Genomic DNA, 25566 nt, shown 5'->3' with positions numbered 1-25566 from the left:
CCTAAATATAGTTTTGAATGTTTTCTGCTCATTTATAGAAAGCAATGGATTTAACATTGATCCTATATCCTAAAATTTTTTATAATTGTTTATTAGTTCTAATAACTTTTTTGTAGATCTTTAGGATTTTCTACCTCATGCTATTCATGAATAAAGACAGCTTTATGGGGCTCCTAGGTGGCTCAGCGGTTTAGTGCCTGCCTTCGGCGCGATCCTGGGGTCCTGGGATCGAGTCCCACATAGGGCTCCCCATGGGGAGCCTGCTTCTCCCTTTGCATGTGTTTCTGTGTCTCTCATAAATAAATAAAATATTAAAAAAAAAAAAAAAGACAGCTTTAAGGCACCTGGATGGCTCAGTCAGCTGAGCTTCCAAATCTTGATTTCAGTAGGTGATGGTCTCAAGGGTCATGGGATTGAGCACAGTCGAGCGATGTACTCAGCTCACAGTCTACTTGGGCTTTTCTTCCTCTCCCTCTACACCTCATCCCCTATGAGTGCATGTGTTCTCTCTCTCTCTCTCTCTCTCTCTCTAAAAAGAGTTTTACTCCTTTTTCCAATTTAGTTACCTTTTATTTCTTTATCTTACCTGACTGCACTGGCTAGAATCTCAGTATCTTGTTGAATGAAAAGGGCGTACGCCCTTGCCTTGTTCCCAAACTTAGTAGAAAAGCATTGTCTTTTTTTTTTTTTTTTTAATTTTATTTATTTATTCATGAAAGACACAGAGAGAGGCAGAGCCACAGGCAGAGGAAGAAGCAGGCTTCATGCAGGGAGCCCGACGCGGGACTCGATCCTGGGTCTCCAGGATCAGGCCCTGGGATGAAGGCAGCGCTAAACCCCTGAGCCACCTGGGCTGCTCTGACATTCAGTCTTTTACTATTAAATATTTTGTTGGCTATTGGTTTTTCATATGTGACCTTTTGTCCTTTTTATCATGAATGGATGTTGTCAAAAATTTATCTATATCTCCTGAAATGATAATGTGGTTTTGTCCTTTATTCTTTTAATATAGTATTTACTATTGATTCTTAAATATTAAACTAGTTTTGCATTCCTAGGGCAAATCCCAATTGGTTATTGTGTTTATATATATATGTATATATAAAATATATATTAAATAAGTTATATATATTATATATCTATATTGTACATATTTATTATATTTATAAAAGGTAATATTTATATCATAGTCTATAATATTTATCTATTATACATATACCATATTGCTGGATTTTTTTCATTTGTTTTTACTGAAGTTCGATTTGCCAACATATAGTATAACCCCCAGAGTTTTTAAATATATTTTTGAAAACTTTTGTGTCTGTATTTATGAAGGATATTGGTTTATATGTTTCTTGTAATGTTTCTATCTGCCTTTGTTAACAGTGTGATAATAGCCTCACAGGATGAGTTTGGAAGTACTCTTTTCTCCTCTATTTTCTGAAGAAGTTATGAAATTAAATATATTTTATTATATATTATACGTAATTATATATATTAAATATACTCAGATTTACTATTTCATCTTGAGTCAGTTTGGTAATTTGTGACTTTTTAGGAATTTGTCCCCTTTAAGTTGCTGAATTTGTTGAATTTGTTGGCATGATATCATTCATAATATTTTCCCATAATCTTTTTAACTTCTGAGAGGTCAGTGGTAATGTTTCCCTCTTAATTCCTAATTTTCATGAACTGTAATTTCTCTTTTATTCCTAGTTTTTCAAGTTAACAGTGTCAATTTCATCTACCTTTTCGAAGAACCAATTTTGGTTTCACTGACTTTTTCCCACCATTTTTCTAATTTCAATTTCATTACTTTTCAATCTAATCTTTATTATTCCCTTCCTTCTGTTTGTTTTCAGTTCAGTTTTATTTTTCTTGATTTTAAGGCAGAGGTTTATAATATCGATTCAGGAGATTTCTTATTTTCTAATATAGGTTTAAAAGCTAAAATTCCTCTCAAAGTACTTACTTTAGTTGCATCATGCATTTGGATTTTTCTTAGTTTATTCTGATCTAGATGCCCAGTTACAGTCTTATTCTGTAGATTTGAGCATGTTTGAAACTTTCACAGTAAGTCTTTTTTTCTCCACCAAGAAAAACAAAATAAGGGCGGGGGGTGGGAGTGAATGGGTGACGGGCACTGGGGGTTATTCTGTATGTTAGTAAATTGAACACCAATAAAAAATAAATTAAAAAAATAAATAAATAAAATTCAGTTGTAACAGTGGACTGCAATTGCCACTCAACTTTTTTTGGAACAGAGAGGATAATTTCCTACAGAAATAAAATATGTATGGTTCCTGGTGTCCCCGACTAGAACAGAATGACTTACTTTCTGGCAATCTTTTTGAAAGTAGATTGAAATAATTCTTCCATAACATGCTGCTGTTCTCGACAGAGAATTTCTGTCATCAACTGCAACAATACAGGACTTTGAGATAATTCCAAAGCATCTAGAAACTGGAGAAAAAAATAATAATTTTCCTGAGTTTTTATTTTTGCTTTGCTCTTACTAGTACTAACAAAACAAAATTAAAACATCCGTCTCTACTCTCCCATTTTCCCTCTCTAATGTTTTGTTCCACTTTCTAGGAAATATCCTCAATTTTATTGTCTGTTTTGTGAAGTTTTTTAAAATTTTGCTTTTACATATTTAATTTCCAAGAGCATTTATTTGTTCTATTCATGGATATCATACCTTCTTCTCTCATCTCTGAAGTTACTCTTACAGTTTCTTTAATGTTCTCATCTCCCATTTCCCTTTATTGATTCAGTTCCCTGATTTCCTTCTTCCTGTTAGTTTACATCTTCTTAGGTTGGAAGCTTTCTTCAAATGTTCAGTGACTATACTTATATTTACATTAGCACATTTACATTAAGAGAAAGTACCAAAGATCTATGTACAATCTTTGTGGATGCTATAACCAGTTAGGTAACAGACTGCTTGGGAACAGGATACTCAGAAGGTACCTATATGATGGTGTCACCCCACCAATGACCTGCTGATTGCAGGAACCTACCATTCAAGACAGGAGACTGGCAAGTTAAAAGCAGCATGTATCCTGACCATTGAGAGTGGTACCACCAAGCTCTTTCCCCAGGATCTACACTCAGCATCTCAGCATCAAGCTACCATAGCTTTGTGTCTGTAAACATCTGTGCTTTATCTCAATTTATTCTGTGTACCTGTTAGCAAGATGTGTCCTTTGGCATCAAAAGTGCCTAAGAAAGGTGCTTTTGAGTCTGGGAATGCTGAAAAAAATTTCCATACAAATTAATGGTAACTGCTTCTTTGCTTTATGCCATTTTGGCTTACAAAAAGCCTACTTACAAAAAGTTCTACTTTTGGATAGCAGGGGAAACCTGTATATGTTGCTGAAAATAACAACAATCTAATATTATACAGGAGAAACCATCTACCACCTGGTGTAAGCCACTGATACTTTAGAGACCTTTGTATATTAAATAACATAGGTGATAATCACTACATGTTTCTCAAATAACCACTATTTAAATTTTAGAAACTGAACCATATTGGTAATATTCTATTTCTTAACTCATTTTGGCATTAATTTTCAAAATGTATACATTATGCATAGAATATTTCCCAGTATGTTTCTGAATAAAAGATTTCAATTTAAAATAGGAATAAGGAGGGGCAAGATGGCGGAAGAGTAGGGTCCCCAAATCACCTGTCTCCACCAAATTACCTAGAAAACCTTCAAATTATCCTGAAAAATCTATGAATTCGGCCTGAGAATTAAAGAGAGAACAGCTGGAATGCTACAGTGAGAAGAGTTCGAGCTTCTATCAAGGTAGGAAGACGGGGAAAAAGAAGTAAAGAAACAAAAGGCCTCCAGGGGGGAGGGGCCCCGCGAGGAGCCGGGCTGAGGCCGGGGCGAGTGTCCCCAGGACAGGAGAGCCCCGTCCCGGAGACGCAGGAGCTGCACCGACCTTCCCGGGGGAAAGGGGCTCGCAGGGAGTTGGAGCAGGACCCAGGAGGGCGGGGATGCCCTCGGGCTCCCGGGGACACTAACAGACACCTGCGCCCCGGGAGATGCGCGGAGCTCCCTAAGGGCTGCAGCGCACACGGGGGACCCGGAGCAGCTCGGGGGGCTCGGGGGCGGCTCCGCGGAGGGGGCTGCGGGGCGGGAGCAGCTCCGGGGGCTCGGGGGCGGTTCCGCGGAGGGGGCTGCGGGGCGGGAGCAGCTCGGGGGGGAGCAGCTCGGGGGGCTCGGGGGCGGCTCCGCGGAGGGGGCTGCGGGGGGGAGCAGCTCGGGGGGCTCGGGGGCGGCTCCGCGGAGGGGGCTGCGGGGCGGGAGCAGCTCCGGGGGAGCGGGCAGAGGAAGAGGCTCCGTGCAGAGAGGGCTGCGCGCTCCCCGAGCAGCTCGGAGGGTCTCTGGGCGGCGGCTCCGCGGAGGGGGCTGCGTGGCTGGGAGCTCGACTTTCTTCAGAGAGTTAGAACAAATTATTTTAAGATTTGTGTGGAATCAGAAAAGACCCCGAATAGCCAGGGGAATTTTAAAAAAGAAAACCAAAGCTGGGGGCATCACAATGCCAGATTTCAGGTTGTACTACAAAGCTGTGGTCATCAAGACAGTGTGGTCCTGGCACAAAAACAGACACATAGATCAGTGGAACAGAATAGAGAATCCAGAAGTGGACCCTCAACTCTATGGGCAACTAATATTCAATAAAGGAGGAAAGACTATCCAGTGGAAGAAAGACAGTCTCTTCAATAAATGGTGCTGGGAAAATTGGACATCCACATGCAGAAGAATGACACTAGACCACTCTCTTGCACCAGACACAAAGATAAACTCAAAATGGATGAAAGATCTAAATGTGAGACAAGATTCCATCAAAATCCTAGAGAAGAACACAGGCAACACCCTTTTTGAACTTGGACACAGTAACTTCTTGCAAGACACATCCACGAAGGCAAAAGAAACAAAAGCAAAAATGAACTATTGGGACTTCATCAAGATAAGAAGCTTTTGCACAGCAAAGGATACAGTCAACAAAACTCAAAGACAACCTACAGAATGGGAGAAGATATTTGCAAATGACCTATCAGATAAAGGGCTAGTTTCCAAGATCTATAAAGAACTTATTAAACTCAACACCAAAGAAACAAACAATCCAATCATGAAATGGGCAAAAGACATGAACAGAAATCTCACAGAGGAAGACATAGACATGGCCAACAAGCACATGAGGAAATGCTCTGCATCACTTGCCATCAGGGAAATACAAATCAAAACCACAATGAGATACCACTTCACACCAGTGAGAATGGGGAAAATTAACAAGGCAGGAAACCACAAATGTTGGAGAGGATGCGGAGAAAAGGGAACCCTCTTGCACTGTTGGTGGGAATGTGAAATGGTGCAGCCACTCTGGAAAACTGTGTGGAGGTTCCTCAAAGAGTTAAAACTAGATCTGCCCTACGACCCAGCAATTGCACTGTTGGGGATTTACCCCAAAGATACAGATACAATGAAACGCCGGGACACCTGCACCCCGATGTTTATAGCAGCAATGGCCACAATAGCCAAACTGTGGAAGGAGCCTCGGTGTTCATCGAAAGATGAGTGGATAAAGATGTGGTCTATGTATACAATGGAATATTACTCAGCTATTAGAAATGACAAATACCCACCATTTGCTTCAATGTGGATGGAACTGGAGGGTATTATGCTGAGTGAAGTAAGTCAATCAGAGAAGGACAAACATTGTATGTTCTCATTTATTTGGGGAATATAAATAATAGTGAAAGGGAATATAAGGGAAGGGAGAAGAAATGTGTGGGAAATATCAGAAAGGGAGACAGAACGTAAAGACTGCTAACTCTGGGAAACGAACTAGGGGAGGAGTGCGGGGGGTGAGAGTGAATGGGTGACGGGCACTGGGGGTTATTCTGTATGTTAGTAAATTGAACACCAATAAAAAATAAATTTAAATAAATAAATAAAATAAAAATAAAATAGGAATAAATTCCAAAGGATTTAGATATGCATCTGCATATCTACAGCTACCCAGCTTTCAAAATGAATTGAACTGAATTCTTAAAAGTTGCAAAAATTCACTGACTCTGAATATTTCACTTATTTTCATGAAGAAATGTAACAGAAAAACAATGTTTTAATTTCACTTGGTATTACTAAAAACTAACCTTTTTCATGCAGTCTACATAATTACTGTACCGCAGAGTTCCCACGGGAAATTCTTCAGACTTCATGGGGAAATTAGAAACAATAAGCTTTTCAAGAACATGCTCAAGGTCCTCAAGATTGCCTCCAGTAAGATTGGTGAAGAATGGAAGAAGAATTACAGCCTGACCCTGTGGGAGCAATGCAGACATATGAAATTGCACCAGTTGGGGCTTATAATCCCACAGGAAAAATAAAATACAGTTTTCTAATGGCTTTGCAAATAATACACTGTGTAGATTGAATGAATGACTTCAGAATACCTTCCAGATTACACTGAAAGCCAACCCAAACACAATGCTGTATCTCGGCTTCTACTGTAGAGGCCAGTGGGCCAACTCAGGGCTATTAATGTGTAATTAAATAGGACACTGTATGATGATGCTGTGTGATTTTTCCTTCTACAAATACAGACTCTAGTAGAGTGTGGAAGAGCATACTGAACAACCTATGGGATAATTTATAAATATTCCTTGCAGAATTAATACAGAACTTTATAACAAGTGTAAAAGAAACTAGGTGATATTTCCTATCTCCCTTGTGTGGCAAGAAAGTTCCCAAGCTCCCTCATACTGAGGAATGAGAAACTTGATTAACCACAGAACAGAAATTTTCAAAGAAATATCCTTATGATCTACTAAAAAGACGTCTTTCATTAAGGCTACGTTTTATTATAGCATAAAATCTAATTATTGTAAGATTTTAAAATTATAGTATTAAGTTCTTGACCTAAAAATTACCCAGATATATTTATTAATAGAAAAATGATTAATACTTTAAATTCTGTCATTCACGAATATAGCAATTCTCAAAAAAGCCAATTTGAACTACACATACGCAAAGAGAAATACTAATTCTTCTAAGTATGGGAAATTCATTGTGATTATATTTATCTTTTAGAGAGACACACAAAAGTATGAGCAGATTAGATAACATGATGCCAAACGTCTCCTTCAAGAGTGGGAATGGCTGCATAGTTGAAACAGACACACCCATAGACAGGTGGCTATTGAAGCTGAGTGACAGGCACATAGGGGTTATTCTCTGCTTTTGAATATGTTTGAAATTTTCCATAATAAAAAAGAGAAAGCATCGTAAGTATGTAAAAATATAAAGTGGTAAAATAATTGAGAACGTAATCTGAAAAAAAATCTTTTTCACCACTTACCATTAAATGTAAACCCAAGTTTGAATCAGCAAGTAGACTAGTATATGTTGTAAAGACTTCAGGGAATGCACTATGATTTGTATTAAAAGATACAGATGAATCGATCTAAAGGAGGGGAAGTAAAAACATGATACATCTCTATATTATGCTTCTAATGTCCTTTAACACATTTTCCAAGATTGTAATTCCAGAAATAATCTACAAATTTGTTCTTGGGCTTCAACAATATTTTAACAATTCTTGTTCTGAAATATTTTAAATTGATCTGGTAGGACTTAAAAACACTAAAAAAGCAAAGTATAGGAAAGGATAATGAGTATAAGTCATAATAATGGAAAAAGTATAAAATGTAAGGTAATCAGCAACTTAATAAAAATATTTTTTACTGATCAAACCAATGAGTTCTTAAGAAATGTCCATTATATTTTTAAAGATAAAACTTACAGAGTCCAAAACAACTTCATTTTTAAGGTTCTCAAGATACCTGCAAAATTTTTGCTAATAAGGTCAGCACCGCCGTTTTACTTTCAGGAGCAGAATCCTTGGCCCACCATGAGTCCCACTTCTTCCAGTTGTGCAGAATTGTACTTGCAAGTTTCAGTCCTTGCTGTTTCCGGCTGGCTCGATCCCGGAAGCTCTGATCTAACATTCCATTCAAAATGGCACTCACCTGAAACAAGTGTATGGTACTTGAAAAATCCTCAATATCAAGACTGACAGATATATGACAAAATCTACTTTCAGTTTAAAGGTATTCTTGGAAAATAAAAATGCTATTTCTGTAATAGCTATTTATTTCACAACTCCACAAATATTTTTAAAGATTTTATTTGACACAGGAAGAGCGCATGAGAGAGAGAGAGAGAGAGAGCGAGAGCGTGCACACACGCACTTGCACACAAGCGGGGGTGGGGAGTGCAAAGGGACAGGAACAAGTAGACTCCCAGCTGAGCAAGGAGCCCAATGCCGAGCTCAATCCTAGGACCTCAGGATCATGACCTGAACCCAAGGCAGATGCTTAACCAAAGGAGGAGGAGAGGAGGAGGTTAAGGAGGAGGAGAGGATGCTACTCAGGTGTCCCTCACAACTCCTCAAATTTGAGAAGAGCAACTTAACAGCTAAATTTGCCCACAAAAGCATAAAGTGGTCTCTTTTATGAAATCGTATTTATCCTATTTCTTGTTTTCTTAGTTGGGGGCATTCTCAATAAGAGGAAGAATTAACACTCCTCTGTTACACATGCACATACACAGAAGCATATACATATGCTTGCACACACACATTTCCTGTCCTGCCACTTTTCCAATAGTTGACATCCTAACTTTGGTTAGATTAACATTCAATATTCTAATCATAATGACACAATCATTTTTACACAACATTTTGATCTCTCTTAAGTATTAACTTGCTTACTTTCTTTACTGCTTTCAATGTGCCTATCATTATTCATCATCAAACTCTCCCGAATCAATGAAATCTCAAGACATCTAAACATATCAGGAGGTCTATCAGCTCCATGTCAGTGGCAACATAGCTCCTACTCTGGAATGTCTGTGATCACTGCCCTCTGGGTGTAACTTCCAGGAGACTGGTCCCCTTCTCTGTTTGAGCCAACTTCCCAGATCCAACATCTTTCTCTTTCTTGGCTAAATGATTTGAGTGCAGAAGAGATAAGATTCCTTTGAGATCTGGCATATCTGAAACATCTGCATTCCACTCTCACACATGACTGATAGTCTGGCCAGATTCAGAACTCCAGGTTGGAATCTTCTTTGCTAAGTTGTGAAAGAAATTTGTCCTACAATCTTCCAGCATCCACTGTGTGGTTGCAAAGACAAACAGCATCTGATTTCTTGATCCTTTTAAATGGAATCCACTTGTCTCTCGCAGAAACTTTAGAATCTTTTCTCAGGGCAGCCCCGGTGGCGCAGCGGTTTGGTGCCGCCTGCAGCCTGAGGTGTGATCCTGGAGACCCGGGATCGAGTCCCACATCAGGCTCCCTGCATGGAGCCTGCTTCTCCCTCTGCCTCTCTCTCTGTCTCTATGAATGGATAAATAAAATCTTTAAAAAAAAAAAAAAAAAATAGAATCTTTTCTCATGGTGAAGCCCCTGGGGCTCTGAATTTTCAAGAAATTTGCTCCATGTAGAACTGCTTTCATACACTGTGCTGGATTTTCAATGACTCTTTCCCATCCAGAAGCTCGAGGCCTTTGTTTCTGGGACATTCTCTTGAGAGCCTGTCTTCTCTCTGGAGCAGAGGTCCTGGTGCTGAATCTTATCAGTGGATCCCACGTCTCCTCATGTTTTTCTCTACTAGTTTCTGTTTGTTTTACTTTATTTTCTGTGAGAATTCCTAAATTTATCTTTCAAACTCATTTCATTTTAATTTCTTATGCCCATGCTTAATTCCCAAAAGTTACTTTCTAACAGTGTTCTTTTCAGTAGCAATTTTTATTTCGTCAATACACTGACATCTCTCATCTCTCTGTGGTTCTTTTCTCTTTATATTTCCATCTCACTGAATAGTCACTGTGTCAAATGGTTTTTTATCTGCCTCTCTCTTTTAGAATCCATTTCCTCAATGCCTGGTGCTCCCTGGCTGTTGGCACACATTGAGGAACTGACTAAAAGTACTGTGCAACAGGCAGGCTCACTGGTAATGAGGATCAGTGTAGGTTGGTTGGGTAGTGATAACACTTAATCATTATTTTCCCTTAGACTTGTCAAAATATTCTGATATCCTGCCTGAGGGTATATATCTAATTGACCATATTCTGGGAGCCACACTGAGGGAAGAGAACTAAAAGCCTCCAAGTTTCAGAATTCAGAGAGGCTTTCATTTAACTTCCTTCTTTCTTTCTTTTTTTTTTAAGATTTTATTTATTTATTTATGAGAGAGAGATAGAGAGAGAGAGAGAGAGAGAGGCAGAGGGAGAAGCAGGCTCCATGCAGGGAGCCCGACACAGGACTCTATCCCAGGTCTCCAGGATCACACCCCGGTGTGTGTTTAGAGCTGAAGGCTCTAAACCACTGGGCCACTGGGGCTGCCCTAACTTCCTTATTTCAAGAAGGTAATCCTACACCAAAAATATACAAAGGATCATAAAAGACCATTATGAACAATTATTCACCAACAAATCGGATAACCTAGAAGAAATGGATAAATACCTAAAGATAAACAACTTACCAGGATTGAATCTTGAGGAGATAATCTGAACAGACCAGTTAATAGTAAGGAGGCTGAATCAGTAATCAAAAACTTCTCAAAAAACAAAAGTCCATGACCAGACTGCTTCACTGGTGTATTCTACCACACATGTAAGGAAGAACTAAGACCAATCCTCAAATTATGCTAAACACCTAAAAGACAAGTAAATACTTCCATACTCATTCTATGAAGCCAGCAATAACCATGATACCAAAACCAAACAAGGAAACTATAAGAAAAGAAAATTACAGTAAACTATCCCTGATGAACACAGATGCAGAACTCAACAAAATATCAGCAAATCAAATTCAACAATACATTAAAAGGATCACATACCATGATCAAGTGAGTTTTATTTCAGGGATGCCAGGAGGGTTCAACATCTGCATGTCAATTATTGTGACACACCACATTAACAAAATAATGGATAAAAATCATATGATCATCTTAATAGATGCAGAAAAAACATTTGATAAAATTCAACAACGATTCATGATAAAAACTCAACAATTCAGGTACAGAGGGAACATACTTCAACATAATAAAAGCCATATATGATAAATGCACAGCTGACATCATTCTTGATAGTGAAAAACTGAAAGCTGTGTTCCCTACAATCAGAAACAAGGATGTCTACTCTTAGTACTTTTATTCACCATGGTATTAAAAGTCCTAGCCATAGCAATCAGACAAGAAAAATACAAGGCAACAAAAACAGAAAGGAAGAAGTAACACTGTTTGCAGATGGTATGATTTTATATACAGGAAACCCTAAAGACTCCACCAAAAAAAAAAAAAAAAAAAACTGTGAAAACTAATCAACAAATTCAGTAAAGTTGCAGATACGAAATCAAGATGTAAAACTAGGTGTGTTTCTATATACTAATAACCAACTATCAGAAAGCAAAATTAAGAAAATAATCAAATTGCACCAAAATTATATCAAAAAGAATAAAACACCTAGGAATAAATTTGACCAAGGAGGTTAAAATGAAAGGAGGTATGATGAAAACTGAAAGACACTGATGAAAAAAATTGAAGATGCAAATACATGAAAGGATATTCCATGCTCATGGAATAGAATAATTCATATTGGTAAAATGTTATTATCCAAAGCAATCTACGGATTCAGTACAATCCCTACCAAAATTCCAATGGCATTTTTCACAGAAATGGAACAAACAATCCTAAAATTTGTATGGAATCACAAAAGACCCTGAATAACCAAAGCAATCTTTAGAAAGAACAACATTGGAAACATTATGCTTCCTGATTTCATATTATATCATGTCAAACTAATCAAAATAGTATAATATTCACATAAAAACAAATAGATCAATGGATAGAAAGCCCAAGTATAAAACATGCAAGGAGGGCAGCCCTGGTGGCTCAGCGGTTTAGCGCCACCTTCAGCGCAGGGTGTGATCCTGTAGACCCACAGGATCGAGTCCCACATCAGGCTCCCTACATGGAGCCTGCTTCTCCCTCTGCCTGTGTCTCTGCTTCTCTCTCTCTCATGAATAAATAAATAAAATATTAAAAAAAAAAAAACACATGCAAGGAGCCAAGAATATACAATGATGAAGGACAAATGAGCCAAAAATATACAATGGAGAAAGGATGGTCTCTTCAATAAATGGTAATGGGAAAATGGGACAACTACCTGTAAAAGAATGAAACTTGACACCTATTTTATGCCATACACAAAAACCAACTCAAAATGTGTTAAAGACTTGAACTTAAGACATGAAGCCATAAAATTCCTTAAGGAATAGGCTCCTTAACATTGGTCTTAACAATTATTTTTTTGGATCTGACACCAAAAGCACAGGAAATAACAGCAAAAATAAACAAATAGAACTACATCAAATTAAAAATCTTCTGCACATCAAAAGAAATCATCAACAAAATGAAAAGGCAACCTACAAAATGGGAGAAACTATCTATAAACCATGTGTCTGATAAGGGGTTAATATCCAAAATATATGAAAGACTCAACAGCAAAATATCAAACAATCTAATTTAAAAAGGGGCAGAGGAACTGAGTAAGACATTTTTTAGACAGTCAAAAGGTATGTGAAAAGGTGCTCAATTAGTGAAATCATCAGGAAAATGCAAATCAAAACCATAATGAGATACCATCTCATACCTGTAAGAAACTAGCATCAAAAACAAGTGTTGGGGGATCCCTGGGTGGCTCAGTGGTTTAGCGCCTGCCTTCGGCATAGGGCATGATCCTGGAGTCCCAGGATGGAGTCCTGCATCGGGCTCCCTGCATGGAGCCTGCTTCTCCCTCTGCCTGTGTCTCTGCCTCTCTCTCTCTGTCTCTCATGAATAAATAAATAAAATCTTTAAAAAAAAAAAAAAAGAAGTAGTAGTGTTGGTGAGGATGTGGAGAAAAGGGAACTCTTGTGCATTGTTGGTGTGAGTGCAAATTGGTACAGCCCTGTGGAATAAGTGTGGCAGTTCTCCAAAAATTAAAAACAGAAGTACCACATGGTCCAGCAATTCTACTTCTGGTATATATCTGAAGAAAAGGAAATAATTATCTAAAAAATGTATCTGCACCCCTATGTTCATTGCAACATTATATGCAAAGAAAGACATGGAAACAATTTGTGTCCCTCAACAGATGAATGAATAAAGATGTGGTATATACATATACAATGAAATATTATTCAGAAGAAAATTTTGCCAATTGTCACAACATAGATTGGACTCTGACAACATTATGCTAAGTGAAATAGGTCCTACAGAGAAAGATAAACTGTATGAAAACACTTATATGTGGCATCTAAAGCCAAATTCACAGATACAGAGAGCAGACTGGTGCTTGCTAGAGGCCAGCCATAGGGAGTTGGACAAAATGAATCAAAGTAGTCAAAGGTACAACTTCCAATTATAAAATAATTCTGGACATGTAATGTACAACATAGTGACTAAATTTAAAATCTGTTTCATATATCTGAAAAGTGCTGGGATGCCTGGGTGGCTCAGTGGTTGAGTGTCTGCCTTAGGCTCAGGGTGAGATCCTAGAGTACCATATCGGGCTCCCTGCATGGAGCCTACTTTTCTCTCTGCCTGTGTCTCTGCCTCTCTCTCTCTCTCTCTCTCTGTCTCTCATGAATAAATAAATAAAATCCTTTTTTAAAAAAAGAAAAGTGCTGAAGTATGTAAAATTTCTCATTGCAAGGAAAATATTTTATCTATTTAAGATGATGAGCATTAACTAAACATCCCAGTAATCATTCTGCAGGATTATCAACGTTGATTAAATCAAATCAGCATGTTGTACACCTAAAACTTATAAAATGCTATTTGTCAATTACATCTTCATAAATTTGGAAAAAAGAAAAAGGATATTCATTCATGTGAATGATTATAAAATAAACAAAATCAATAGTTTTCTCATATACCACATCCTTATAAAGAAAATATAAAGTGGGGGAGCACCTGGTTGGCTAGTCAGTTAAGCATCTGACTCGATTTCAGCTCAGATCATAATCTCAGGGTCATGATATTGAGACCCATGTCAGGTTCTGTGCTCAGCGGAGAGTTACCTCTCTCTACCTCCCTTTACCTCTCTCCTACTCATCTTCTCTCTCTCTCTCTCTCTCTCAAATTTAAAAATCTTTGGGGAAAAAAAATATAAAGGGAAAATATTCCATTTACATTTAAAACTAAATAGTATCCAGTATCTAGAAATGTTAAGAAACATGTAGTAACTAGATGAATAAAATGATAGCATTCTACATAATAGTATGACAAAGAAATTTGAGAATATGAATAAAGGTTTGAATAAATGGAGAGAGAACCTTAGAAAAACAGGCTTATTTTTAAAAAAGAGGTTAATTTGGTTAAATTTACTCTACAGAGTGTATTATCATTCAAAATCCCTACATTTTGTGGGAAGGGTAATGAGGAACCTGACAAAACAATTCTAAAGTTCACTTTCAAGAATATGCAAGTATCGCTGGAAAAGTCTGAAAAACAAAAATACTAAGAAGGAATATTGCCTTACCAGATGATTAGTTGTACGTTAAAACTGCTGGAATTAAAACATCATGGTACTGGCTGAGAAACAGATGGTTAAGAAATTAAAATGTCCAACTTCAGATCCAAATATGTACAGGGATTTAGTATTCAAGAAAGTGAGAATCTTGAATCAGTGAGGAGAATATGTATTAGTGAATAAATGCCCAGTAAGTAGCCATTTGGGGAAAAAATGCCATTTCTCCAGTGCTCTTTGCATTCTTTATATTTGTTAAAAAAAAAGAACCTATGGGGGACACCTGGGTGGCTCAGTGGTTGAGTGTCTGCCTTAGGCTCAGGGTGAGGTCCAGTGGATCGAGTCCCGCATCAGGGCTCCCTGCATGGAGCCTGCTTCTCCCTCTGGCTGTGTCTCTGCCTCTCTCTCTGTGTGTCTTGAAAGAAAAAAAGGAGAGGAGGGGAGGGGAGGGGAGGGGAGGGGAGGGGAGGGGAGGGGAGGGGAGGGGAGGAAGAAAAGAAAGAAAAGAAAAGAAAAGAAAAGAAAAGAAAAGAAAAGAAAAGAAAAGAAAAGAAAAGAGAGAAAGAAAGAAAGAACCTATAGAAGTAACAGAAAAAAGATGGGCAGATTTTAAAGATAATAATTGGGTTGGAGAAGGCCTTTCTAAATATGACATAAAAGACGGGAATGACAGTAAAGAAGATTAATAAATTTAATAAATACTTCTGTATAAAATAAACACTCCAAGTGAGACTGAAAGACAAATGGCCAGTAGGAAAAAGTACTTTTTGCATACATGACAGATGTCTACTATTCCTAATATACAAAAATCTGTTAAAAATTATTAAGAAATTCCATCCCAATAGAATAATGGGCAAAATACAAAAATACAGCAACACACCAGAAACATTTTGGTTGTTCAAAAATACTAGTGGGACGGGATCCCTGGGTGGTGCAGCGGTTTAGCGCCTGCCTTTGGCTCAGGGCGCGATCCTGGAGACCGGTGATCGAATCCCATATCGGGCTCCTGGTGCATGGAGCCTGCTTCTCCCTCTGCCTGTGTCTCTGCACCTCTCTCTTTCTCTCTCTCTCTCTGTGTGACTATCATAAATAAATAAAAATTAAAAAAAAAATACTAGTGGGAGACTAAAGTCAGAAGAGTGCAAGAACTGCATTAAATCTGAAAGAGTAAAGTACAAAACAGAGTTCTCACCTGTGGAATAATAAAATGGTTTTGCATGGTATAAAGTATTTCAAACTTTACTTAATACTGGTGTTATATACAGAACATGCCTCTAATCTTGACTAAAGATCTGAGAAAGAAAGAAAGAGAGAGAAGGGAGAGGGGAGGAGAGGGAAGGGGAGGGGGAAAGAAAAAGAAAAGAAAATACCAAAAAAGTCTGCCTAGGCTCCCTCAAGTCTGCCTAGAGTGCCCTGGTACAGAGATACTTATCCCTTGCAGAGATCTGGCTGCCCCCAGTGTCCTCAAGTGCAAAAAGATCAGTCCCTTGAGGACAAGGTAAGGCCAGGTGACCAGGCAGGGGACAGCTAACATTTAAACGGTCCCTCTCCTTTGCATTCTGCTCCCAGTATTCCATCAGCAGACACCAGAAGGTCTGGGTTCTGCAGCATGAAGCAACTGCCCATCTCCCCACCACTATGGTACACTGCAGTTTTCTTGGACTCTAAAGTCTGTTACAACTTCTCCTTTTGCTTTCTAGCTTCCAAAATGTCACTCGTCTCTCATCCTTTATTTTTTTTTTTGTCTCTCATCTTTTAACGTGTCCTTTTAGCATTGTGCTCTAAAAAACAAAATGAAACAAAAAAGCCCCATTTCTGACATTTTACAGGGAACTGAGGATTAAGTAGAGGTAAATATGTATGGCTTTTCTTCATTACCTTCACCAGAAGTTTAAATAGCTTCAGAGATCAAAATGTTCTATTTCCTGGGTGTCACAGGTCTACTAAAAGTTCATTTCTAACTTTAAATCCAAATATCTAGTACAACCTGCTACAAAATACTCCCCCCCACAAGACAACAAGCACTTTTTGGAGTAAAAGCTTAAGTCAGTAGGAAATTATGCATTCTCCCTTAAAATGGTCATTCCTAATAGTTCCAGTTCCTGACTGTCTATGGACTGGGTTAATTTCAAACTTTTACAAGTGTAGCAAACCCAAGTCAACTATCTATTAAATACTGAGCTCCAAGGTTCAATGTGAGGAGGCAAAGTGGGCTACAGCAGGAGCATGCAGGAAATAATGACTCTATACCAATCTGTGAAAGGACCATGACTACAGAAAGCACACCGAGTGTATAAGACTAGCTGATGGCTGGTGCAAAAAGAAAGGGGGGCTCGGGTCTCATGATGGGCTTTTAAGCTCCAGCACCTCTTCTTCACAAAAGTCAGTATCCTGCATAGCCATGCCTTGTAATATTACGCCTAGAGATTCTGGGGGAGTGAGAGATTAGAAAAAAAAAATCAATCTTTCAATGTCCACTTAACATTATTAAATGTTCATTAAAGATGGGTTTTCTTTCCTTTGATTTTGTCTTCAAACATTGGCAAGAGCTTTAAACCTTCCAAGAAGAGATCTTATTTTGTTTAGATATTTTTCAAGAATATGGCAATCTTTTTATATGCATTATATAAGAAAATACACTTCATTTAAGTAAATATTTCACAATGAACTCACAAGTGTAGGTAATGTACTACATGAGGGGCAAGTTTTTCACTAACAAAAGCAGCATCTCTAGCCCAATGAGTGGACTCTGATAGTAATTCTTGCTTCAAGTAAAATAAATAAAAATAAAAATTTCATTACCATTTTGGGATTATCCACAGATGATTTCATGAGCTTCAATACAGTCATATCTAGATTTCTCAACAATTCAGTGTTGATTATCTCTGAAAACAAGCTATAAAAATACTCTCCATGAGAGAAGCTGACCATGTTTCTCTGGGACTCTCCTGAGGCTGGCATAGACAACACTGCTGTGTCCAGGAGAAGATCCACAAGGTGCTCACACTGTGAAGAAGGAAAGGTACAATTTTACCTGTTAGAGAAGGACTCCTGGGAAGCTGCTAACTTTGGAATTGGAAAATCACACAGTAGAGAAATAAAGAGAACTCTAAAGAGAACTGGTATTTGAAGACCTGGGTTCAAGTTTGAATTGTATACATTTCAATAAGCATGCATTTTCTAGGTTTCATTTCATGAAAGAAATCTTCCCTGACTCTCCCAAATATCCAGAAAATCTTGTTGCTGCTTTGAAGGGAGAGGCGAGTAAGAGTATTTTTTATTAATTTAAATATGTGATTTGTTTACATTAAGTGAATAAAGGGGCAAAGAAGATTCTGCTTTCTGCTACAGGAAAAGGGAAGATGGGTGAAAGCAATGAACACAAAAGACTGGTTAGCAGATCTCAGCTACTACAGAGACTGTTTGAGGCCACCCCTGCATGGTTCAAAAATCGATGAAGACATCTTTCTGGGGAGCCTGTGGAATTATCCTTCAAGGGTCCTCCCATATCAGCCATCTGAAGGTCACCAAGGACAGGGGAAGAGAAAGCCACTGTATCAGCTTTATATTCACAAAATGTTCTCTGCCTTATAAAGTCTTTTAAGAAACAAAATGGGATAGACAAAACCACAATTTAAGAAGAATACTGTCGGGATGCCTGGGTGGCTCAGGGGTTGGACGCCTGCCTTCAGCTCAGGGCGTGATCCTGGAGTCCAAAGATCAAGTCCCACATCGGGCTCCCTGTGTGGAGCCTGCTTTTCCCTCTGCCTGTGTCTCTGCCTCTCTCTGTGTGTCTCTTGTGAATAAATAAAAATCTTACAAAAAAAAAAAAAGAAGAAGAAGAATAGTCCTATATCTTTTATTAAAAAAAAATTCTTTTAGAAAGGAAGTCAGATCATGTAAATCTATTAAAGTACTTGCTAAGCTAAGAACTTACTAAATTCCAGCTAAATTCTTGCTTTTAGAAACACACTGCAAGTGAGCTATATATTTATATCATAAGGATAGCATAGCATATAGCTGCTGTTCCTACCAGTCCTCCAAAAGCAAAGGCCAACTCCAGAAGTCCACTGGCTAATCGCTTACAACTGGGGTCTAGCGAAGGAAAGTACTCTCGTTCATCTCCGGGTGCAATGCTTTTATAAACCAGGAAAAGAAGTTTTATGCCAACAGAATGACGCTGATCTGCAGACTAAAATAAAGTCAATGCTGAAACATTCAGCAATAAGATATTTTATAAAAACACACAATTTCACACCTTTCATGAATAAAAAAAAAAAAATCCATGTTCATTAACACTGACTACCTAATTGTCAGGAAAATCTTCACTCAACTTCGCTTTCTATGCTATATTTTTTCATTTATATTGCCTACCCACAAAGGCACAATAGGAGCTCATCCCTAAAGTTCTTCAGAAGGCTGCTGGAAATATAAATGTCCTTTATTTTTTTTTTTATATTCATATTCTAAGTTAACACATGTCTGGTGCAAGTAATTCTCGATTTCCCATTTCAGCACATTCTATATATAAAGGACATTTAAAACATATATATATATATATATATATATATAATAGACTAATTAGCTTAATAAAGCCAAGAGAAATGTAAAAACAGATGGCTGGTTACCTGAGACGGTAATACAACATGCAAAACACCAGCTCTGTGAAGTTGTTTACAAGCTGACACAACAGAAGCCAGTGTGGCCCTATCCACATAAGCATCAGGACCATACAGGTCAACGGCACAGAGCTCCTCAATGCTGCCAGGGAAGAAAAACAAAAAGAAACGAGATGAGTGCTCATCTCACCAAATGAGCAGAATACACTGAAAAACTGTGGGTTCTGTTATAAATGTGTTTCCTGACTCCTTGACATTCACATTCATTCCGTGATCCAGGAAAGGAAACATGGGTTAACACTGACCATAGGGCCCATGGATCCAGCCGTGGAAATCAACACGAGGCTAAGTCACTGCAGAGGCTTGCATACCATAAGGTGCAGGAAAGGCATGTGTTAAATAGATGATTTTCAAACTAATGAGATCCTCTGCGTCAAACACCCCACTGATGAGATCCACTACTTCAGGAAACGGGGCGATAGCATCCACACACATAGCTGCCAGAGTATGCTGCAACCTTAAATTCCAACACAAAACTGATCCCGAGCATGATCAGAATGCCCACCTCTGTACTGTTATTTTTTTCTTGAGGCACATCTCCAGGGTGTCTTTGTATGGGGACTTCTTTAGAGCTTTCATCAGGTTTACACAAACATCAGGAAGATGATTCATAACTAAGACATCACCAATGTTGAAACCTATGCTCGAGGGCTGACATAGGATTTTCACCAAGAGTGTCATAAAGTTTTTGTTATTACATAAATCCTCCTCAAGGAGCTGTAAAAGATGATTTCAATAAAAACATATCCATTAGTCCGCACTTAGATTTCACTAGTGTGAGGTCCATGAAGCTGGAGATTTTTGCCTGGCTAGGGCAAGGGTTGGCAACTTTCTCTGTAAAGGGTCAGGTAACAAATACCTTAGGGTGTGTGGGTCCCATAGTCTGTGCTGCAACTACTGAAATAACTGCCATCACAATGTGAAAGCAGCCATGGACAATACATGGACAAATGGGCTTGGATGAGTTCCAGTGAAACATTCTTTACAAAAGCAGGCAAGTGGGATGTGGCCTGTGGATCAGAGCCTTACGCCCCTCATTTAGGGACATACTGTATCTGGAGATAGAGTCAGACATATAGTAGACACTTAATATGTATTAAATGGATAGACGGACTGGACTTTGTTTATATAATAAACCTCACAGATACATTTACAAATATGCTAATGCATGTTTCCTAAGGCAAATGTTTCATCAATCATACCATAAAATGCAATATTCAATAAGACATTTAGAAAAATTATTTTGTATTTTATTCACACAATAAGAATCTGAAGTATATGCAAAGCTTTATAACTTTCAAGAACACATAACTCCTACAGCAATGGAAAGTTCTTAGAAAGCCAAAACCACTTTTAATAGGTACTGGAAAATATTTTTCCACTGCCAAGTACTGATCTCAAACTAACAGAGCAGTAGGAGTGACTTACCTTCCAGCTGTCTGGGGAGGTGTTGAGCAGCGTTGTGGTAAACTCCATAATCCGGACCACAATTGTGCATTTGCTGTAATTATATCTTTCTCCCTCTTGTGGGCTGGGTCTGTGACCTGCTGCCCCAGTGCCAAAGCACTTTTCTGCTGCTGTGATATCATGCATAGCAATGTTATCTAAAAAGAAAGCCACCGCTTTCCAAAGTGAAGACTGTGTTTCAGTACCTAAAAAAATTACACTCAATTATTAACATTCTAACTTCCTTCTAACTCCACTATGATTAATGCAAAATTCCTTCTTTAAGTACAGGCATGATATACTTTTAGTCAAAATTCAAACTGAAAAAGCTTTAAAAAATATGCATGTCAATTTCTATCAAATGTTAAAAATGCTCATATGCTTCGATCTAGCACTGAAATTTTATAATAATGAAACAATGGCAGAATTCTAAAGATGTGCTTTATGGATATTCATTTTTAGTAATTTTTAATGATGAAGAAACAAAAACAACTGAAATGTCCTTCAAAGGGGCAACAGAGAAATTCTGGCAGTAGTCCTTTCATGGAAACAATCGCATCAACCCCCAAATGGATTTTTTCATAAAACGTGATCACATGTCTATCTATAAATACGAAGGAGCTGGTTCTCCTGTCCCATCTCTACTCCTCTCATGATTAACCCAGTCTTGCTTATGGAAGAAAGACAAAGCAACTTTCTCTTCTCCTCCGTCTTAACTGTAGTTTTATACTAGGGTGTAAAGACCTCCTAAACAAAGGGACAATTTTAAAAAGTGGTGTACAGAAAGAGTAAAGCTAATAACTAAGAAATGCTTTTATAAGTCTGAGGGTTTGTTTTCATATTCTTTGTTTCCATAAAATTTGAGTTTATCAAATTGCCAACTTGACAGATCATTAAAAATAATTTTGATGACAGGTCACCATGTATTCAAAGAAATTAGAGAAAATATATTAAGAATTTCATTTTCAAAAAAAAAAAAAAAAAAGAATTTCATTTTCAAACACCAAATATCCTCGAATCCAACAGACCACAGGCTGCATGAAACATTCCAATTATAGATATGTTAAATGAAGGAAAAAAATGAACATTTTAGCATTATTCAAATATGGCACTTGTTTATGTGAACAAGTTTTTTATTAAAATCTATACAAAACAATAGAATGCTAATCATATAATTTTACTTGTTATATGTAATAATTATTTATCAAAATGCTTATATTTTTATTGCTTTAATAGTAATAAGCTTTAAATGCCCTAAACATAAATGCAATGATAGTGCAACACAGAAGAAACCTATAACATTCAGACCATTTTGATGCAAAAATGTAGAGTTATGAGTAAAAACACAAGCATAAAAACAGAGAATACTTAGGATAAAAAAAGGGTATGGGAAAAAAAAAAAAAAAAGGGTATGGAATGGTAATAATTCAGGAACTTTGCAAAACTTCCAAGTAAAGAAATCATTTTAAGCCTGATAATGTTGAACAAAAAGCCTCTACAGTATTTAGGCTCCAATGAATACATTTTTTTAAGTAATACTAACAATTTCACATTCAAATGTCCACACATCAGAAATTACAACTTGCTCAATCACTAAAAGCAACGAGGAATTCTTTGTCAAGTTTGAAAGAAGGCATATTGTTTTTAATGTCCCCCACTCTTCACAAGGTAAATCAACATTTCAAAGACTGCTTAACTGTGACACATTTGGATAATTTAGTAATACATGCTCATTTAAATTAGCCCAAGGTATATAAACTGACATAAAAAGACATCCAATATGTTAAGTTTCTTTTAAAGAGTTTCTTTTTAAAAAGAAAATTACAGTAAAGCATGCAATAATCCCATTAAGTTAAAAAATTAAAATTAAAATACATATTATATGCATAGGAAAGTTTAGAAAAGTGAACACTACACTGTTTTTGTATCTGTCACTAGCTAATGCAAGTAGGGGATAAGGTTTTACCTATTTCCTATGCCTTTTTTCTTGTTGAAATTTTCAAAATGACATGAGATCTTTTAAAACAATGAATTTAGGGAACTATTTGCTAGTAAACAGCTACTATTATTTTTAAAATATCAGAACTTATGTGACCTATCCTTCTGAGAATCCCATACTATAATCATGATGCATCCCATGCCAGAGAGTCAGATCTCAAAATAGTATAAAATCTATTTTCCCTTAAAGGGGAAAGGAGAGAAAATGAGTGGAAATATCAGAGAGGGTGACAGAACACGAGAGACTCCTAACTCTGGGAAACAAACAAGGGGTAGTGGAAGGGGAGAAGGGTGGTGGGGGTGGGGTGACTGGGTGACGGGCACTGAGGGGGGCACTTGACAGGAAGAGCACTGGGTGTTATACTAGATGTTAGCAAATCGAACTCCAATAAAAAATATATACAAAAAAAAAATCTGCTTTCCCGAACCCCAGTGTGTGCATGTGCACTGCACACATTACATACTCCCCACTATGTCTGCCTCCAACTTCTTTAAACTAGAAGGAAGACAAGATAGCCTGGTTCTCTCTCCCCAGTTCCCGAAATACAGATTTCACCTCTGACAGAATTAGAGACTGGTAGTTCCTTTAGTCAGCCACCACCAGAATGGATGCTGTGTCTGAAGTGAAAATCAGGTAAATAACAGAATATGTTTTAAGTGGTAAGTTGGATATTCATCCCGTAAGAGAGGATTTATTCACCCCCAAAGACCAAAAGAGCCTGCTCAGCGAACCTCAAAGCTCAGAGCAATGTAGCTCTCAGCTGTGGTCCTCTGCAGATACTATATTCTCAGAGAGACACACCTCCCAGGACCCATCTCCCATGTAGGTCACTAGAAGGATAGAGTCTGCATCTCCTTCTTCCCAGCACAGGCTAAGGATCACACAAAACACTCCACTCTACATCCTACCCTCTGTAAAAAAAAAAAAAAAAAAATACTATGATCATTATACTACAATAAAAATACTAAGGAACAGGACAACGTAAGAAAAATAAAGACAAGCTACTCAGAAACATGCAATAAGATCAAAGCCTCATGTAAGGAAGAACTCTTTTATTTTATAAATACTTTTTAAAGGATTTATTTATTTGAGAGGAAAAGGGGAGAGAAAGAGAGAGAGAGAGAGAACATGAGCAGGACAGGCAGAGAATGTGAAGCAGACTCACTGCTGAGCACAGAGCCTGATGTGGGTCTTGATTTCATGACCCTGAGGTCAGACCTGAGCCAAAACCAGGAGTCAGCAGCTTCACTGATTTTGTCACCCATGTGCCCTCAAAAACATTCTTTTAATGATTTTATTTTTTAAGTAATCTCTCTGCCCAATGTGAGGCTCAAACTTATAAGCCTGAGACCAAGAGTTGCATGCTCCGGGGTGCCTGGGTGACTCAGTCGGTCAAGCTTCTTCTGACTCCTGATTTCAGCTTAGGTCATGATCTCAGGGTCATAAAATTGAGCCTCACATCTGGCTCCATGCCGAGCATAGTGCCTAATTCTTTCTCTCCCTTCTCGCTCTGTCCCTCCCTATCCCACTCCCATGCTCTTTCTCTTAAAAACAAAAGAAATGAGAGTTGCATGCTCTGTCAACTGAGCCAGCCAGGCACCCATGAAAAACTCTTTTAAGGTGCTACATGCAAATGAAAACCTCAAAAGGTTATTTGATAAAAAAGATCATTAAGAACCTGTGAACAAGGCACAAAAGTACAGACTCTGGGCAGGTTTCTGTAGCCTCCGTGCTGTCATGTACACCAGACCCCCACCCTCACTGTGAGCTTCAAGAAGAATGTAAGGACTAAATTAATGCTCCCTGCTGTTGCCATTGTTTCTGTGATTCTAGACAGTGTTGCCTGTCTAGTCAAAGACCCTACTGCTGTTTTTCCCTGAATAACTTCAGGTAGAACTGGACCACAGTAACTTGGGGCACAGATATTACCTACCCAGGACATCAGGTGCCTTGAGGGTTTTCTCTTCAATGAATGTGTTGTAGCACTCCAGAGCCGCCAAAAGCATGTCCATCCATTGCAGGGCAGCTCTCAAGCTGAACGGCCCTTGCAGATGGAAGAGGGTGGGCTGAACAAGGATGCCTGACGGCCGATCACAACTTCCTCCTCCCCCCTCAAATGTGTTTATGAGAAAGGAAGTATCTTTGTTCTTAAGAATATCTTTCAGCCATAAAGAAGGAGATTTGTTGCCTTAAAAAAGAAACAAGATGAAAACACGTAATTTCACATAACTAAAATTAATCTAATCATGGTGCCTAAATAAAAATAGCATCCCCCAATAATAGAAAACAAGAATTAAACTCTGATATGTTAACGAACATAATTAGACTCAAACAAGACTGGCAATACCACAATATTTCAAATACAGTTTCCATATAAAATACCTACCAGAGTTGTACAACTTATGATAAGGGATAATTTTTTAACTATAGCAATCATAACTTGTTTCACTGTAATTACTGCCAAGAAGGTATTTCCACCAAAGCTATTCTCTTCAGTTATTTTAAACATTATAAAAATGGTTGGATACTATTTAAACAGCTATAAGCATCATATCCTTTCCCTTGCCTCTTCTCTTGAAAATTATTATCCTTTTTTTCCCAGGAGTAATTTAAAGAATAAACACAAAGAAAAGCACTGTGATTCTCAAGTTCCTATCCTACTTCGTGGCTGTGCGGACCTGGCCTCTCTTGTGTCCCAGTTTCCTCATCTGTAAATGAGAATCCTAACAGTATCTACCTATAAGGTTCCTACAAAGATTAAATGAATTGAAGTAGTTAGTATTTGAAAAAGTGCTTAGAATATTACCTATCACAGTGCAGTTTTTATTAAATAAAAGCCTT

The 25566-nt window shown here is 37.9% G+C and overlaps 1 protein-coding gene across 7 annotated transcripts in view; it reads right to left on the bottom strand.

Annotated features, from left to right (window-relative positions):
* PRKDC (protein kinase, DNA-activated, catalytic subunit) overlaps positions 1-25566 on the bottom strand; it is a 220035-nt gene that overhangs the window by 131279 nt on the left and 63190 nt on the right. For 6 of the 7 annotated variants that reach the window (XR_013367489.1, XM_077876997.1, XM_077876998.1 and 3 more), the window contains 10 exons: positions 24659-24913; positions 20709-20932; positions 19786-19997; positions 19230-19362; positions 18635-18793; positions 17404-17607; positions 7868-8053; positions 7384-7488; positions 6179-6346; positions 2336-2463 (listed from right to left, as the gene is read on the bottom strand). Coding sequence is in view for 6 of the 7 variants with exons in the window: in XM_077876997.1 (XP_077733123.1) it covers positions 2336-2463; positions 6179-6346; positions 7384-7488; positions 7868-8053; positions 17404-17607; positions 18635-18793; positions 19230-19362; positions 19786-19997; positions 20709-20932; positions 24659-24913 (1774 nt within the window). In the remaining variant the exon portion in view is untranslated. The remainder of the gene's footprint in view (positions 1-2335; positions 2464-6178; positions 6347-7383; positions 7489-7867; positions 8054-17403; positions 17608-18634; positions 18794-19229; positions 19363-19785; positions 19998-20708; positions 20933-24658; positions 24914-25566) is intronic. The other variant, XM_077877001.1, reaches the window with a different exon arrangement.

Source organism: Canis aureus, chromosome 28 (assembly GCF_053574225.1).
Source record: "Canis aureus isolate CA01 chromosome 28, VMU_Caureus_v.1.0, whole genome shotgun sequence".
NCBI lineage: Eukaryota > Metazoa > Chordata > Mammalia > Carnivora > Canidae > Canis > Canis aureus.
Note: the sequence above shows the minus strand (reverse complement) of the source record. Positions and strands in the feature narration are given on the sequence as shown.